Genomic DNA, 17,042 nt, shown 5'->3' with positions numbered 1-17,042 from the left:
GCAGCTCGCCAGAGGTCAAGTGGACGAAACGACTCCTGAAGAGAACGACGTGACTCTATTATCTAGTGGGCGGAGGGCCCACAGCAAACCTGGAACAATTAGAACGTAGAAAAACAAAGATGGGGCACTTTTGAGGACAGTGGGTCCCCACCCATCTCTGGTGAGCAGTCCCACAATGAAGCATTGGATAAAAAGAAAGGAAAGGCTGACCTTACGTGTGGCAAGCACACATAGGAACACACGTGTTCAGCTAGCTGTGCACACATATAATCAAACAAAATCATGAAACTCAGTCTAGGTTAGGAGCATGGATCTTCAGAGGTAGCAAGTAGAAAAATCATATACAAGCGCTACATTTTGAGATTTGCTTGCACATTTGGAGGTAGATTTCACTAAACAGATGTTTGTTTATTTATTTGTTTAGATTTTTCGAGATAGAGTTTTTCTGTGTGGTCCTAGAACTCACTCTGTAGACCAGGGTAGCCTTGAACTTAGAGATCTGCCTGCCTCTGCCTCCTGAGTGCTGAGATTAAAGGTGTGTGCTATTGAGGTTAGTATTTTGCTGGGTATCACAATATTAAGTATGGGCCCCAAGCCTTGGTTGCCCGGGAGAGTCTACATAGATGCTATGTGTCCTTGTCCCCAAGTTACTTCTGATTGGTAAATAAAGATGCCAACAGCCAATAGCTGGGCAGAAGAGACATAGGTGGGGTTTAGGGTTCCTGGACTGGGGAGGGGGGTGTGCGGTCAGAGGAAAAGCTTGAGGGAGAGAAGATAAGGAGGAAGAAAAGGTCACCATGGGTTAGGAGTCAAGAAAACATGGCCCTGAGGACCAGCCAATTGGAGTTAAGAGTAGCCCAGATGAAACATCGTAAGCAATAACTCAGGGTTATTGTTAGGAAAGCAGATTCTAACAGCACAGAGAATAGATATCTGCCCAGATCCTCTGCTGTTTACGGCTTACTATAAATATAAAGGCTGTGTGTGTCTTTTGTCAGGGAACTGAATGATCGAGGCAGGGCAGAAACTCTGGTTTGGGATTAAAAATTTCTACAACTGTATGCTACCTAGGGGATGTTTAAAACTTATATTCATGGGCTGGAAAGATGCTTCAGCAGTAAGAGCACTGGCTGCGCTTCCAGAGGACCCGGGTTCAACTCCCGGCACCTACATGGCTGCTCACAACTGTCTATAATTCTAGTTCCAGTGGATCCAACGCACATGCAGGCAAAACATCAATGCACACAAAACAAACAGACAAACAAAAACAAGTACTTTAAAAGTTCTATATTCATGAGGCTTAGGGAGGGAGAGCTCAGAGGTAGGATGCTTGCCCTGGGTACCCAAGGTTCCTCACTGCCACAGAAAGGTGGCTGTGGTGTATAGTGTGGTGGTCCATGTCCATTCTGCCACTGGACAGACAGGAAGATACACATTTAGGGTGAGATTTTAAGACAAGAAAAGCCTTGGAGAGGTGAGAGGGAAAGGGTTCAAACCCTCTCATCAGCAGTGAAGCGAGGGTTCCAATAGTTAACAACTACCGAAGGCGTCTTTTCTTCCCCCTACTAACCTGCAGTTTTCTAGGAATCTTACCAGAAACACAATTTACAGGGAAAAGATATGTACTGCTCCCCTTGTGCAGTCCTGGTGGCTCCTGGTTTTATTTTACCAGATTATAAATCAATCCAAGGCACCCTTACTACCTTATAATTGACCTTATCAAGAGAGTAAGGGGTGAGTGTGTCCCAAAAAACCTTTTGAAATGAAATCAGTGCCCCCAAAATGGCATATATGAATAATTCTAAGATACTTAATTGAGTGTCTCTGTTGAGGCGGCCATACCACCTTAATCTCCTCCCTGCTCGTGAGTGGAGACCTGCTCATGGGGATGACTTTCTGGGTGTCTCCCTCCCACTCATCATGCCTGAGCCGATATTAAAATATCTTTAATAAAAACCTCCAACTCTTGCTCGTACTGGCTCAGCCGGAGATTCTTTTCTTTTCTGAGTTGAAGCCACAAATCTAGGTTTAGTGTGAGTCGAGGCCCCTTAGATTAGGGGGACCCCTCAGGCTGCTGAGGTCGATGGTATGGAACTGTGTTTCTGTCCCCCCCTTTGCAGACAAATCCAAGGGCTTTGTGTAACTCAGGCATGGAGCATAGGCAAGGCCCTGAATTCAATTCCTAGTACAGCACAGAAGACAAAACAAAACAAAGAGAGCTCCCGTCTTTCTATGAAGAGAGACTCTTCTTCCAAGGCTAACAGTCCACAGCCCCTCATACTGTGACTCTCTGGCCAAACTCACAGCCGATACTGCACACCCTCCTAATGGCTCAGTCTGTCTATGTCATTTCATAAACCGTCCTCCTCCCCTCAAGCATTAGCTGTCTACAATGGATGAAGAGACAGTGTTACTGCGTTCCCAGATTGCCCAAGGGCACTCGGTTAAAGGCTCAGCCAGAGGTCACACAGACTCCAGATTAGCAAACTGGAGGTGGGAGAATGACTCTGCCTGAGTCGTGCTCACTGCTACTGTCCTCCCCGGTCCTTTATGCCCTATGCTCTTCCCCAGCCCATCTTCAGCATGAAAGTCTTTAGGGCGGCCCCAGCCAGATAGTCCTCTGATGGTGCTTGCTGCCAAGTCCTGACCGCACAAAGAACTTTCCAGGCCATGTGAGGCCAGAGAAGCACAACACGCATCATAGTATATGGAATGCTCTTCTCTGGTGTGTCCCAGGAGAACTGACAACTGTGCCGTGAGAGACTCATTATTACCCAGAGATTATTTATGCTTGTTTAGCAATCTCATGTAGGATTCAGAATTTGGGATCTATAAGAGGTTCCATGTTCTTTTTGGGATGACAAACGTGTTTATCACATTTTTGTGCATTTTATCTTTGCTCATGAAAATCTCTCAGTTTTCCCGAGTTCCCCGATCCACCTTTTGCAGCCCATGAATATGCCTTTTCAGGTCACAGAAAATATCATAGGTCATTGGAAATCTAGTAGGTGCTAAGAACTGTGTCTAAATTGTCTGACATATAAAAGAATCTACCAACTAGTCACAGGTTTAAATTTGTCTGTTTGTTTTGCTTTTCTTCCTGGGTTGGGATGAAATCCAGGGCCTTGGGCATGTTAGGCAAGCTCTTTACCACTGAGCTGCACCCCCATTTCCAGTTTTAAGCTTAGGGAAGACAGCAATTTTTGTTTTGTTGGCTTATAAATACCAATATTTATCATGCTTAATGCATTCACTTATTAAAACATAAGCTAAAGGGCCTGGAGAGGTGGCTCAGTGGCTAAGAGCACTTGCTGCTCTTATAAGGACCAGGGTTCAGTTCCCAGCAGCTGCATGTTGGATTAACTATTGTAACTCCAGTTCCAAGGGATCCACAGACCTCTTCTGACCTTATAGGGCACCAGGCACAAACGGTACACATATGAATGTGCAAGCAAACATACACATACATAAAATAAATCTAAAACAATTATAGCTAGCCATAAACAAAAACAAAACTCTACCCACGGGCTCTGAAACCTTCCCTAAAATACCTATACATAAATAAAATACATGAGATATTTCTAAAACCTTTAAAATGCTTGATATTCTCTCTCTCTCTCTCTCTCTCTCTCTCTCTCTCTCTGCATGTGTCTGTTTGTCTGTCTGTCCTCTGCATCTGTCTGTCTGTCTGTCTCTGCATCTCTCTCTCTCTGCATCTCTCTCTCTCTGTGCATCTGTCTGTCTCTGTCTCTCTCTCTGTCTCTCTCTCTGTCTGTCTCTGTCTGTCTGTCTCTGTCTCTGTCTGTCTGTCTCTCTCTCTCTCTCTCTCTCTCTGTCTCTCTCTCTCTCTCTCTCTCTCTCTCTCTCTCTCTCTCTCTCTCTCTCTCTCTCTCCATGTGTATGTGCCAGAGGACAACCTTGGCTGTCTAACTGTAGCTTCAGGGATACGCCCATCTCCACCTCCCTAGTGCTGGAGTAAAGAGCTCACTGTGCATTATACTGACTTTTCTTTCATGGAGGTCAGTGATTAGGCTTCTAATCCATCATCTTACCCAGAAATCTCTCCAGCCCTGGGTTCGCAAGTGCTGTCATGCCTGGCTTTTTATACTGTTGGTGTTGAACTCAGGTCCCTGTGCTTGCCCTCTAAGGACATTATGGACTGAGATTCAGTCCCAGCCCAAAATCTCCTTCCTTAAAAACCAAGTATCTTTGATTCCATTGCTGTGAAAGATAGTTCAGAGGAATACAATATACAACAACATAGAAACTTCTAGAAGTACCCTACATCTAGGTCTTTGTTTCATTAAACATTAGATACAGACCTTCCTTCCTTTTAAGGAAAAGAGTGCTCAGATTTTTCTAGATGTTCCACATTACAAACACAGAGGTCTGTCTACACTGTAGATGATCCTCGGCTGGGAGACATCGCCTTTTGTAACATACAGATTTTTGATAAATTGACCCTGATTAGATGAACTCAGGGGAGGGAAGGCACACGCCTCCCGGTCACCTGTGGGGTGTAGGGCAGAGCAGCTATGTGCTCGGGGACAAAGGAGGCGAAGCAGCAGTTTCTGCACCAGGAGTGTCCTCAACCTTCCTCAGATCTACCAAGTCAAGGTAATTCATCAAAACTATCCCCCCTCAAGGGGCTGAAGAGACGGCTCAGCAACTAAGAGCTGGCTGCTCTTCCAGGGGACTCTGGTTCAATTCCCAGTGCCCAGACAGTGACTCACCACCATCTGTAACTCCAGAGCCAGGAGATCTGACCCCCTTTTTTTTTGGCCTATGTGGGTACTGCACACGTGTGGTACATAGACATACATTACATGCAGGCAAAAACATGCATACATATAAAATATAGATAGAGGGGGACCCCTCAGGGTTACTGAGATGCACTGTAATGAAACTTCCACAGACAGAAGAAGCTCTCCCTAGCTAGCCATCTACTGGTTTACACGCTCAGCTTTGGGTAACATGGTTGGGCCTGAATCCAAAAGGCCCAACTTTAAATCTCTACTCCTTCCCTTTAAGAAAACACTGCTCTGCTGCCGGTTACTCACAAGACTGTTTTAGCCACATCCCAGCCCCAACAAAACCACTACTATTACCTGGGGACAGGCCCAGTGACCCAGAAACTCAGATTCTCAGGGCGGCTGAGAAGATGCAATTTGAAGCTCACCAGGACCGCATTCTTAGCATGTAATCAGAACGCCTGAAACCGAGCCTACCACGCTCCCCTTGAAAACCAGCCAAGGAGGGGAAATGCGAGACAGAAGGGGACAGGACAGCTCGCTGGGGGCAGCCCACCTCTTCCCATTGCTGTCTCGGAGCATCGCTTTGCCCATCACTCGGGACTTGGTCTCCAGCTCCTGAACCTCCTCCAGCAGTGTCTTTCTGCAGGTGTGCTTGGCCCTAGAGGAGGAGGAACAGACAGAGGGGAGATGGTAAGTGGCTGTGACACGGTTGCGAAGACTGGCAATTATTCTCACCACACCCAGGTGCCCTCTGCACAAGCTGAGAATGTCTCAGGAGCTTCGCCTCCCCAACCCAAAGCATCCTGAGCACCAGAGAGGAGCCCTTTACTGTGAACTGCAGGTAGCCCCCCCCCACACACATAACCTTGGGAAACAGGCATTTTTGACCAAGGACAACAGGAGCCCCAAAGATCAAGAAGTTATTCTTGAGCGCTCTCACGGCAGGATATGAATGAAGCACATGACAATTTTGAAACTGTTCCCTTTGCACGGGGGCTGGTTCCTTGTTGGCTGCGGTTAGCAGTTCTTGTCTCCCTGCTTGCTGTGAAAAGAGCCACTGCCTCAGCAGAGATGGGGTTTAGGATAGCAGAGTTCATGTTCCCAGGGCGAACGAAACCTCAGACTGAGGTTTGGAGTGAACGTGTGTTTGGTACAGCTTGCCCATCCTCCTCTGGCTGTGACTCACTCAGGAAATCCAGTGCTGGTTCCCTGCCACAGAGGGAACCTGGCCGGGATGCTTGGTTCCTCTTGGAGAGTGGAGGAATTACCCGCTCCCCTTTTCCTGGCTACATTAAATCCCTCGCAATGGCCAAATAATCTGCCAATCTCGGGTTCCTCTGAAATTGAAGCTAAGCCATGGCCTGTCATGTATTCAACTCCTGTGCTGTACCCCACGGCTATATGCAATTTGTTGTAACTAAAAACCACACTGTTGTTCCCAGAGGCAGCAGTATGTCCTAAAGAGCTTCTTTTCTGGTTTCAGGACATTTTATCTTTTTTTGTTTTTGCTATGTTGGGGACTGGGCCCAGACATATAGTACATGCTAGACAAATGCTGTGCTACTGAATTACCCTTCCACCACACCCAGCTTAATAATTAACTCCCCCTCAATATATTCTATTTCCTCATTAAATACATCTTGTGTCTATGCATTAATTTCTTTTAATATCTGAAACTAAAGTACATGAAGCTAAACTTGATCCTCAGATTGGAAATGCAGAGGTGAAGAAACTGTAGGCAACAACGGAGAGTTAAAAGTAGGCAAGGTGAAGGGAGAGGAGTCCTGCATGGAGGAGAAGCATGAGAAGCAAGAGCGAGCGAGCGGTGCTGGCTGTCCTCATGACCCTCGTGACCGGCTTTGCAAGGGCTTCGTAGTGATGGACCAAGCTGCAGACTCACTAGGAGCAGGCACTGAGTGGGACTGCTCAGAAGTCGACTACAGAGACCCCGCACAGTTTGGAGATGGGGGTTCGCTCCTCCCAGAAGCCCTCTGCCCATGAGGACAGGGGCCCCACTCAGATAGAGCGGGGTCACCCGGCACTCCCCCTTAATCTGTAATGGAGTACGAGCAGGAGGATGCGGGAGATGTGCCTGCCATCCTTCCCCACAGAGTAAACAAGCCCAAGCCACACGTGCTTTAGCACATAATAATACCTTAATTACTTCAAAGGGAGTTCTGAGGCTCTGTATTGATAAAATATCAAGTTCAAAGCGGGGACCGTGGAATCTTAAGTTAAACAGTAAATGAAAAAATGGCCAACATTTTGAGGGAGAGAGGAAGGACTCTAGAATGTCACTGTCCGATACTGCTGAACGTTCCTGGTCCCATGCAAGCTTATGGGCTGTGCTGATGGTAAACCAAGTGGTGTGCCTCATCCTGCTCAAAGTCACTTTGCATGCTTCCCCACAGTGTCCGGATGGTCCCTGATCCATCTTCCTCCTCCTTCTGCACAGGACTGACAACCTCTGTTAGCCCTATTGCTGTCTTCTGGGCCAGGAAAGACGAAGTCTGCTGGGTGTGAGATAGCGAGAATGGACATGGAGTGGAAATAGGCAATGGAATCCGAATCCTAGAGCAGAAAACCAACCAGGATGCAGTTACACTGGCCTCAGGAGGGCTATGGCTTGCTCACTTCCACCAACCAGAAACTGTTTTCTCTGAAGATGCAGCTACGTCAGGCTGGTTTCTGTAAGCGAGCCTGGGAACGGGCCACTGTTGAAAGCCCTGGGTTGTGAGGCCGGGGAGGCCCGGACTCCTTCTGCATGCAAATTGAAATTTAAAGCTGCAATTTAAAGCCATTTTCTTGAGAACCATGATCTACAAAGGACTGACGTAGAAAGAGGATCTTAAATCTCCTTGTAGCACATGTGTTCAGTGATTTCACACTGACTGGTTATCAAGGAAAGCCTAGGAGCATTTACACTGGTGGGCAGTCAGGTCTCACTGAGGGCTAAGGTTTGAGTCATAACTCTGAAGTCGGATTATCTGTGTCCTGTCTCTGGTGGTCTGACTTCCTTCATCCCACCCCACTCAAGACAGCAGGAGACTACAGAGGGGATAGAGTGGGGGCGTCTGGTGACTGACAGGTGAGTTACTGTGAGCTCTCTGACACGGGTAAGGATGGATCTAGGTTACTTAGGAACATTAGGTGTACAAAGCAGTGGGTTTCAATGTGAGATGTTCACACATCCATATCAATGTGTGTGTGTGTGCGTGTGTGTGTGTGTGTGTGTGTGTGTGTGTGTGTGTATGTGTATATATTCAGCACCCCCACTACCTTCTCTCGTCCACCTCCCCCTGGTCTCAGCCCCTCTTTGCTTTCGTGTCCCCTTAGGCACTTTAATAAGAAACAGCATGAACTTTTCATCCTTTTGTTTCTAAAAACGTATTTTCCAACACGCAAGGGCAGCAAGTTAAGTGAAAACATCGAGTTCTGGTGTGGATGAAAATAAAAACACAGTGTGCTTCGGGAGAAATTGGTTTGGGTAGAATGTTAAAAAAAAAAAAAAAAAAAAGGCAATCCAAGGCCCACTTGTACACATAAATTACCTTTATTGCAATTTAATTCCCTCTCTGGAATTATAATGAAATGAACACTGGAACTGCAGAGTGTATTGTGTGATGCCTGGTAAGAGACAGGACAGTTTGATAAAAGGAAGCATGCTCCTCTGTGCTTGGTGGCCTTGAGTTTTGTATCATTTATAGAGAGTGGCAGTAACCAACTTCTGGAGGCAGAGCCATACCTGGCAGCTTACTTGAGCACGCTGAGCGTTTTTGGGAGAGTGTAGGCTGATGGATATTAAAAGAGTTCTGGGCAATTTACACCCCATGCTTCTAACAAGGCTTCTCATTAGCCAGAGATCACATATAACCAATTATGTTAATAAACGATAGGGCCATTTGAGCCCTCATAACTTTTGAGGCTTTTGATGGTGCTCCACAATCTGAGTTGAGATAGTCTAAAGATGGGTCTTCACCCAGAAAGCTGACCAACTTTGTGGGGAAGTGAATTACCTCACTCGGTTTCTCTCTTTTTACTATTAACAGCCCAGTCCTGGGATGGAAGTCAAGGAGAGGGCAAGGAGGCAAGCGGTGCCTAGAAAGAGGCACTCCCTGTCTCAGGTGTGCCTAGATGTCCACTCGGAAGTCAAGGCCTGCTCTGTGTGGAAGTTTTCCAAGACAGGACAACCCCCCTAGGGTGGCAGTGCCTGGGGCTACCACCTCTGCATTCACGAAGCAGAGGCATGAGAATCCCAATCTCAATCAATGCCAGCCTAGGCTACACAGAAAGATCCTATCTCAAAAAAAAAAAAAAAAAAAAAAAAAAAAAAAAAAGAAAGAAAAGAACAAGGGCTATGGTGTAGCTCAGTGAGAGAAGATTTGCTACTAGAACTGTAGAGCGGTCCTCAACTTTCCTAATGCCCTGACCCTTTCATGTGGTTCCTTTATGTGGTGGTGACCCCCAAACATAAAATTATTTTCATCGTTATCTCATAACTATAACTTTGCCACTGGTATGAATTATAAATATCTTATAAGCAGGATATCTGACATGTGACCCCCTGAAAGGTGTCACCTCCCCCACATGCACAGGTTGAGAACTACTCATGTAGAGCATGGTGTGTGTGTGTGTGTGTGTGTGTGTGTGTGTGTGTGTGTGTGTGTGTGTGTATGGCAGGGGGGTGGTGGTGTGGAGAACATTTAAAACTTTGCATAACTGCAGTTTAGTCACAAAGATCACAGGTGAGTCCTGTGCCTTTGCCAGGGTAACCTGTCTACCCCATGCTTCCTCTCCTTGGATGAGCCACTAATTTACTTGCCTTGGCAAATATTTCCAGCTTAGAGTATAATATTACACAGAATATGGGCCTGATGCTCAGTGGGACAATGCCCACGTACATTCATCAAACTCTTATTCTTCATGGCATCAAGCGGATATTGCAAATGGGCAATGCTTTGGACACCCCCAAACGTCAGCTGGTTTAATACACTGTTCTTCTAGCCTCTCCCAGTAAGTCAAAAGCAAAATGCATTCAGGAAATGGTAATGTAAGTCAGTAGGGCCAGGTGATGGGATGCCACTTCTAAGAGAAGCTGTGTCGCCCCTGTCAGGCAGCAGCTCCTGGGACCTCAACAATACAACAGGCAAGCACAGTTTTTACTGCTGGCTCCTCAACTCTCGGAGGGGCTCTGGTTCCGGCTGGAGCCCAGTTGGCAAGCTCCTGGGAGAGGAAGTGAGTTTCACTCTTTCCATATGTTGGAGTTGGAAGCAGTACCGTCTGATTTATCTTCGTTAATATGTAAATGGTGCTAATTTTATAGCCTGGGTCTTACAAACAGAACCCAGACAAGTCTTGTTAGAGGGAGGAGATAATTTGCTTCACGGTGACAGGATTTGTTGGAAGGGGTTCTGAAAACACAGGAGGAGGCAGAGCCCTTGCGATCTATAAACATTCTCTTTGAGATGGAACAAAGATACTTTTGCTAAAGACCCACTTGGCAGAAGGAGCCGTAATAAAACTCTGTTTTCATGACATTAATTTAAGATAGCCGAATTAAGATAGGGACGAATTTGTGAGCCTGTAACTACTTCCCATCAGACTCTCAGCCAAGCCAAGAACTGTGTCCCTAAAACTAACTTATTAGCAGAGCTGCAACAGTTCAGCTAGGGAGTAAACACACTGTACCAAAATTGGGCCTACTGGCTCACAAAGGAAATAACAGAATGGGTATTTTCTCACAGCGCATCTATTAGGTTAAGGAAACAACCTTTCCGGGCTAAATATAATCATCCTGAAAGTTTCGATTGTGCCATTTACAGAACATAGTTATAGCAAACAAAACAGAAGCACTGGTTAGTCAAGGCATTTAAGGAGTTAAAATCATTTGGTTTTTAGTTGAAAACTCAGCCGAAGAAAAACAAAAACATTCTAGGGAAATCATCGCTCCCCTCTCTCTGCATCAGTTGTCAAGACTGTGCCCAAATGAAGACTTTTTCAAAAGATATTCCCGTCAGGCAAGAATAATCCCTGTCGAGTGTAGGAGCAATAAGTAGATAAAAATGAGGGCTGATGTCTTCCTGGAAGGCTTGGGTTAACAATCTCACTTCACTTCCTCAGGGCCCTGAAATAATTGTGGTTTGCCCAAGCTAGAAGTCTCAATTTTCAGGGACCGTGGCCACGTTTCTAGGAGGAACTGGATCCATTCGAACTTAAACCAATACCGGCACTGGGGCAAACTCTCATCTGCTCCTGAATGAAATTCAAGGTTAATATTCTCCTGAGACAACACCACTTCCTTTACACTTTAGGAACGATGTCATTTAAAAATGTAGAGGCAGAAAGCGAGTTTGAATTAATTTCTATTTAACCTTCATCATAATTTTGTATTTGTGATGCGGTTTTCTTACAGACTTATAAATTCTCAGGAAGAATTTGATTGGCGGGATTCCCACTGTGAGTGAGTTGGTTAGAAGAATGAAGGTTCCTTCAGCTTTGTCGGGGAAGTGAGGTACACGCTTATGATTTCCCTCTACACACGGAGTTTCAAGCCAGGCACCATTTGTGATTGCTTTAGCATCAGCCTTAAGATGTGAAAGGAGTCTCAGGTCGTGTTTCCTAAACGCGATGAAACACATTTGTGTTTGGAAATGGCCTTGCAACCACACAGAAGACAACACCCCTATCAAATGTCATGTGACTTCTGCTTAGTATTCTTTTTCCTGTCAAATGTATTTCCTTTAAGCATGAGCTTAAAATAAAACAAAACTTCCTTTGTTGAGGGTCAGGAGTCCTGTTTCTTCTGAATCCCCATACCCCTCATGTGAGAGACAGCTGCAAGGACAGAGGGGCAAGGTTGAAGGTCAGGCTTCACTTTACACTTACGCTGTCCACGCCACATCCTCGATCAAACACGCAGTGGGAACCAGGAGCAAACCCAACCAGAAGTGGGCAGAACTCAGGACCATAGTTGCCTGCAAGAAACACAAGTCACAGCCTGTTATAGCATTGCCTTCAAACAGTGGGATGTGCTTAAAGCAATGTAGAGCATCCTGCAACGTGGGAGCAAGGGGAATTCTTAACTCCACCCAGAGGAGCCAGGGACAGCTGGACCAGCTCCTGTGTGGCTCTGCTGCCTCTCGCCTCCTTTCTCTCAGTGTAAGTCATTGTCCCTGTGTTGGGACTTCCAGCTCCCTCTTGAGCAAAATGCTGTTCTAATTCTCCCTGCCCCCAGGGAGAGATGTTAGAGACATCCTACTGTGGAATAAACTGCCCTCTCATGCTCCCTTTACTCATTTTACAGCGTGGGTCCCTGTACTTTACTCCCCTTCATGGGCTCAGAGTCCCAGAGCTGATTGGCACAAAAGTCAGTGGTTCTGTCCATTTGGAAGCACAAGATGTCCATGGCCAAAACCCTGGCTTCAGGGACCTGGAATCACTTGGGGTTTGTTATGGGTATGCACGGCAATTAGGGGAGCGTTCATTTGTTAGGTTTGATGTGTATTTTTGCCAGTTTTCTGTCTCCTACTTTTTGAGATGGGTAACCCAGGCCATCTTTAAACTCTCGATCCTACCGTTTTAACCTGTCGTTCCCAGGCCAGGTGAGGATTACAGGTGCACACCACCCGCCATGCTCGGCTTGAGAAGACAAGAGCAAGAAGGCACAGTGAGCTAGACATGGGGGCACGAGAATCCCTTCAAGGGCCAGCCTGGTTATGTGAGATGCTGTGCCAAGATCCTCTCCCCCAATGAGCAACAGGAGCAGCGACACAAGAAACTAAACCAAACACCTCAAGCCAAAAGACAGGTAGAGAGGAAAAGAGGTAGGTGATGGGGACAGAGGGCACAGAGCACAGCTTTTGGAGTATTTCCTTGTTCCCCAAAGGCTAAACCAGGGACGGTTCTGGTTGCAGCACAGAGACTGCAAGGCAGAGAACTACAGCCAACCACCAATAAAGCGAGACATTTGGGACAAGAGCAGACGGCAGGAGCAGCTTGTGCTTAACAGAAACGGTGGGGACTGGAGAGCCCGGGTACATTACAGTTAGAAAACCTAAACAGTAAACAGAGGTGAGGAGCATGGAGTTGCTGGCAACTGGGCAAGGCAGTTTCAAGGGGCAGATGTCAGACCAAGGAAGCAGAGTTGAAGAATGGCTGGTCCTTCTGCTCCCTGGCTTTCTTTCCACCTCGTTGACATGTTTTGCTAGAACTCTGTATACAGTGGGGTGAAGCCCACAGAGGAGAGAGTCTCAGGGGTAAAGATCATGGGCTGATGTTTGCAGGGGGAAGGAGAGCAGGCAGGCTGGGACTGTCATCTCACCACTGCACCGGGAATGCAGGGTCAGGGGATCCCAGAGCAACTCCTGTCCCTTGGATGCGCACTGGCCCCAGCCTGGCATCATAGCCTGACTCAGGCTGCATCACTGCCCTCTCTACCCGCAGGTCCCCTGTCAGAGCAAACTCATGGTGTCCCTAGTCAGGAGCACCTACACAGTCTACCTGACCAAGTGCACATCTGATAACAGTTTCTGCCTCTGAGCTTCAATCCTATGACTCTGCTTGGGACTCCTGTCCTTTATGACAATTATATTGACCCATGGTGAAGTTTGGGGCAGGGGGAGCACAGCTTGGCTCCTGCCTTTTCCCAAAATTGAGAGTATCAACTTTTCAAAGAGACATTTAAACCTAGTAAAATATGGGAGTATGTTTTCTTATCATTACCCCTCTTGGAATTCATCCCAAGAAAGGGAAGCACGAAGAAGGAAGTCAAGAGTCTTTGTGAGAGCACTATACATGCATAGCCATTAGAAGGAATGTAATGGCTTCCTGAAATACATTACAGTCTGCAATGAAAGAAACATATACTTGCTGTATGGACATGGAGATGTCGAATTACATTACTAGTTAGCCAGATGGGTCTCAAGACCCCTCCGAGGATCCTGTCATGGGGGCTGTGGAGAAGGCAGTGCAACTGGCCCAAGCCTTGTGACTAAGCCCAAGGCATTCTCTCCAGAAGCTCAAGAAACATAACCTCCAAAGACTGCATCTGGGAGCAGAGTAATCGTAACCACACACATAAGGGTCAGTAGGTATGGATGAGGCTTCTCTCTGCTATTCCTGCTTCTACTTGGAGACCAGACCCAGCAACTAGGATCGTGGAGCAAATGGATTATGCCACCAGACAGGACAACTTGTAAGGTTGAGCAGGCTCAAACCCTGGGGAATCTCAAAATTGAGAATGGCAGGCAGGGAGCCATGACACCCCTCTGAGAGGACCGTGACAATTAGTTACTGTGATGCCTATTCCTGGTCGTCAACTTAACTACATCTGGAATGAACTACAATCCAGAAATGGAGGGCACATCTGTGATCCAGATCTTGAGGCTGGAAGACACGGGTTTCTGACCTGGATAGAGACCTTGAGGCATAGTGGCCATGAGAAGTTCAGGCCCAGACAAGGTAGTTAATATCAGGAGACTGAGGCAAACAGATCTGTGAGTTCAAGTCCAGCTTGTGACAAGACAAATTCCAGATCCAAATGAGGCAGTGCACTTTAATCTGGGCCACACCTTCTGCTGGAGGCCTACATAAGGACATTGGAAGAAGGAAGACTCACTCTGTGCCTGCCTGCACTTACTTGTCAGCACAAAGATTCCAGCTTATACAGAAGACCAGAGGAAACAACTAGCCTTGTGGGACTGAGCAAGTAGTAGATTTTTGTAGTTTCCAAACTACAGGTGACTGCATCTTTGTGTATCAGGTACAAACTTCGAGCCTCTGCCGACGCGTAACATCCTGTTTTAGCCCTGTATGTTCTCCTTTTAATAAACTCTTCAGGCCAGGTATGCTAACCCACACCTTTAATCCTAGCACTCAGGAGCAGAGGCAGCCGATCTCTGAGAGTTCAAAGCCAGCCAGGTCTAGAGTGAGTTGCAAACCGGAAGGGTTATATAGTAAGACCCTACCTCAAAAAGAAAACAAAACCAACCAACCAGACAGACAAACAGCAACTTTCCAGAGTGCAAAGTCAGTGGAGTGGCTCATACTCTGCTGGCCTGGACAGGTTCTTTCCCTTCACACGTGCAGCTGCTTACATGATTGGGGGAAAACACATGGATGGAATGACACATCAAACATATGTCTGGGTGGCAGCAATAAGGAGTTGAATTTTTTTTTTTTTTTTGTCAAGCTCTGCTTCCTTTTTTTCTACAGAAAACATGAATTATTTAAATGACAGCAAGGTCAACATCCACTCTAAACCTGGCAACTGTTGGGGTTTGGTCTGTTGCTGTGTATTCGAATGCTAAATTCTGCATCCCAAGGCCTGGTGTCGTAAACCTCACCTCCTGATTATCCCTGATTGGTTAATGAAAGCTGCTAACAGCCTGGAGCTGGGCAGAGGAAAGGTAGGTAGAGCTTTGGTTCTCAGGCTTGAGGTTTAGGCAGGGAACTGAGGAGAGAGGAAGGAGGGAGGGGGAAGAGGGAAGTCGCCACGGGGTAGTATGGACCATGTACATGTGGTCACGAGAGGCTGGCCTGATGAAGCAGGGACAGCACAAGCTAAGCATATGGGGAGTGATATACTGGGGTTCAAGGCATGAGCGCAGACAAAATAGCTTAAAGGGTGATGTCTGCCCAGCTCCAGTGTTTAACGCTTATTCTAATTCTAATATTTTTATTATTCTTTTATTTGGGTAATAGCTGGTTAAAGGGCAACTGCTGTATTAATTTCCAGCATTGGTTATTAACCACAAAATATTTAAATCACACTACAGGCAGCTGAGGCAGGGGCTGGATTGGCTTCTCTGACTCACGGTCTTCAAAGCCTAAGGCTTGACTGTCACCGCGAGTGCCTAGGCTGGCGGTTGGTCCCTGAAGGGCCTGGATCCAGCTCTACTGTGCAGGTCACGCACAGGAACATCTGCTAGCCTTACTAAAGAATCCGGTCATCCCACAACAGTGATGCTGTGCTTCAGACAGAGCCAGAAACTTAAGGACAGTCCGTAGGTGCTGAGGGAAAAGAGGAACGTGAACTTGGGTTTCCCTCCTCAGAAACTGAAGCCTCCTCCCAGATGAACAGCGGCTTCAAGTAGATTTTCAGCACTACCATTGTTGGTCCTTAAAGCTCATGTAACTGACAAGAGTGTGTCTCAGGAAAGTTGGAAAGATGTGGCAAGTGTGGGGAAGTTTACCTGTAGAAAAGGGGACTAAGGCCTGTGTATGGCGCTGTGCAGTACGACTCCCCAAAAGCACTGCATTCAGCCCTCCACAGACCCTCTCTACAGAAGACAGCATTGCAGTTCTCTCAAGTACCTGTTGCCAGAAAGGAGTCACCCCAATGACACCCAACTGAGGTGATCCTGCCCTGGAACCCCACTCCCTGTCCTAACTGCAAGAAGACCACCCCTCCATTCTCCCACCTTATCCCATATCCACAGAGAAGTGGAGTCCCAGGTTCCAAGCAAACACAGAGTTTACCTCAGGAGCTTAGCTTCTGCTCCCACCAGAAACTCTAGGCACCAGCCTCACATTTTAAGTAAAAGAAAATTTGAAGGGTGTGGGAACTAATAAAAACAGAAACACGGAAGGGAAGAAAATCTCCAGTTTGCTTAACAACACAAGGACAGATTAGAATGTGGCCCATTAATAGTCTTCGGTTGTGGTCTATGGAACACCCCCCATTCCTTTCTTACCCTATTCCTGAAAAGTTATTTTCAAGGCAAAGGCTAAAAGAGCTTCAGTTCTGTTTTTGAGGTCTGTTTTGAGGTCTCTCCAAAGCTCTGATTTCTGTTCATGTGCATGTGAAGGGTTAAACACATTCTCTTCCCTTTCTAATGAGAGGTGATCTTACCGTTGGTTCCTGCCTTTTGAAACAGGGTATTACTCTTTAGCCCAGCCTGGCCTTCAACCTCTGTCTCAGTCTCATGCGTCAGTCTTCTGAGTGCTGGAATTGCGTGTGACTGCTTCGTGGTGAGCTGTTCTATGCAGGATGGTGACAGCTCTGTCTGCCCAGGGAGGTGGTGTAGGAGGGTACACCGTGGGAGCTGGGTAGCCCCCAGGAGGCCTGACTGACAGGTAGGTGCGCTATGCACACATGACTGGCACCACAGTCTTGGCTCACTCAGGTAGCAGCCTTAACTTGTACAGAAAGGAGAACCGGGAAGCACACATTGACGGGTCACAGGGCAGGATGGAAGAAACCAATCCGTGCTGAACACTGCTCTTCCTCTGTCCTCAGTGGCGTCTACTCTCCCCACACAAAGCGACTACCTCAGCACAATGTCATGC

General features: G+C 46.9%; 1 protein-coding gene across 1 annotated transcript in view; it reads right to left on the bottom strand.

The window, feature by feature from the left end:
- Atp8a2 (ATPase phospholipid transporting 8A2) overlaps positions 1–17,042 on the bottom strand; it is a 492,798-nt gene that overhangs the window by 30,723 nt on the left and 445,033 nt on the right. Inside the window, exons 34-35 of the mRNA XM_032917468.1 lie at positions 11,640–11,728; positions 5,308–5,412 (exon numbers count right to left, since the gene is read on the bottom strand). Coding sequence (XP_032773359.1) covers positions 5,308–5,412; positions 11,640–11,728 — 194 coding nt within the window. The remainder of the gene's footprint in view (positions 1–5,307; positions 5,413–11,639; positions 11,729–17,042) is intronic.

The sequence above is a fragment of the Rattus rattus genome, chromosome 12 (genome assembly GCF_011064425.1).
Source record: "Rattus rattus isolate New Zealand chromosome 12, Rrattus_CSIRO_v1, whole genome shotgun sequence".
Lineage (NCBI taxonomy): Eukaryota > Metazoa > Chordata > Mammalia > Rodentia > Muridae > Rattus > Rattus rattus.
Note: the sequence above shows the minus strand (reverse complement) of the source record. Positions and strands in the feature narration are given on the sequence as shown.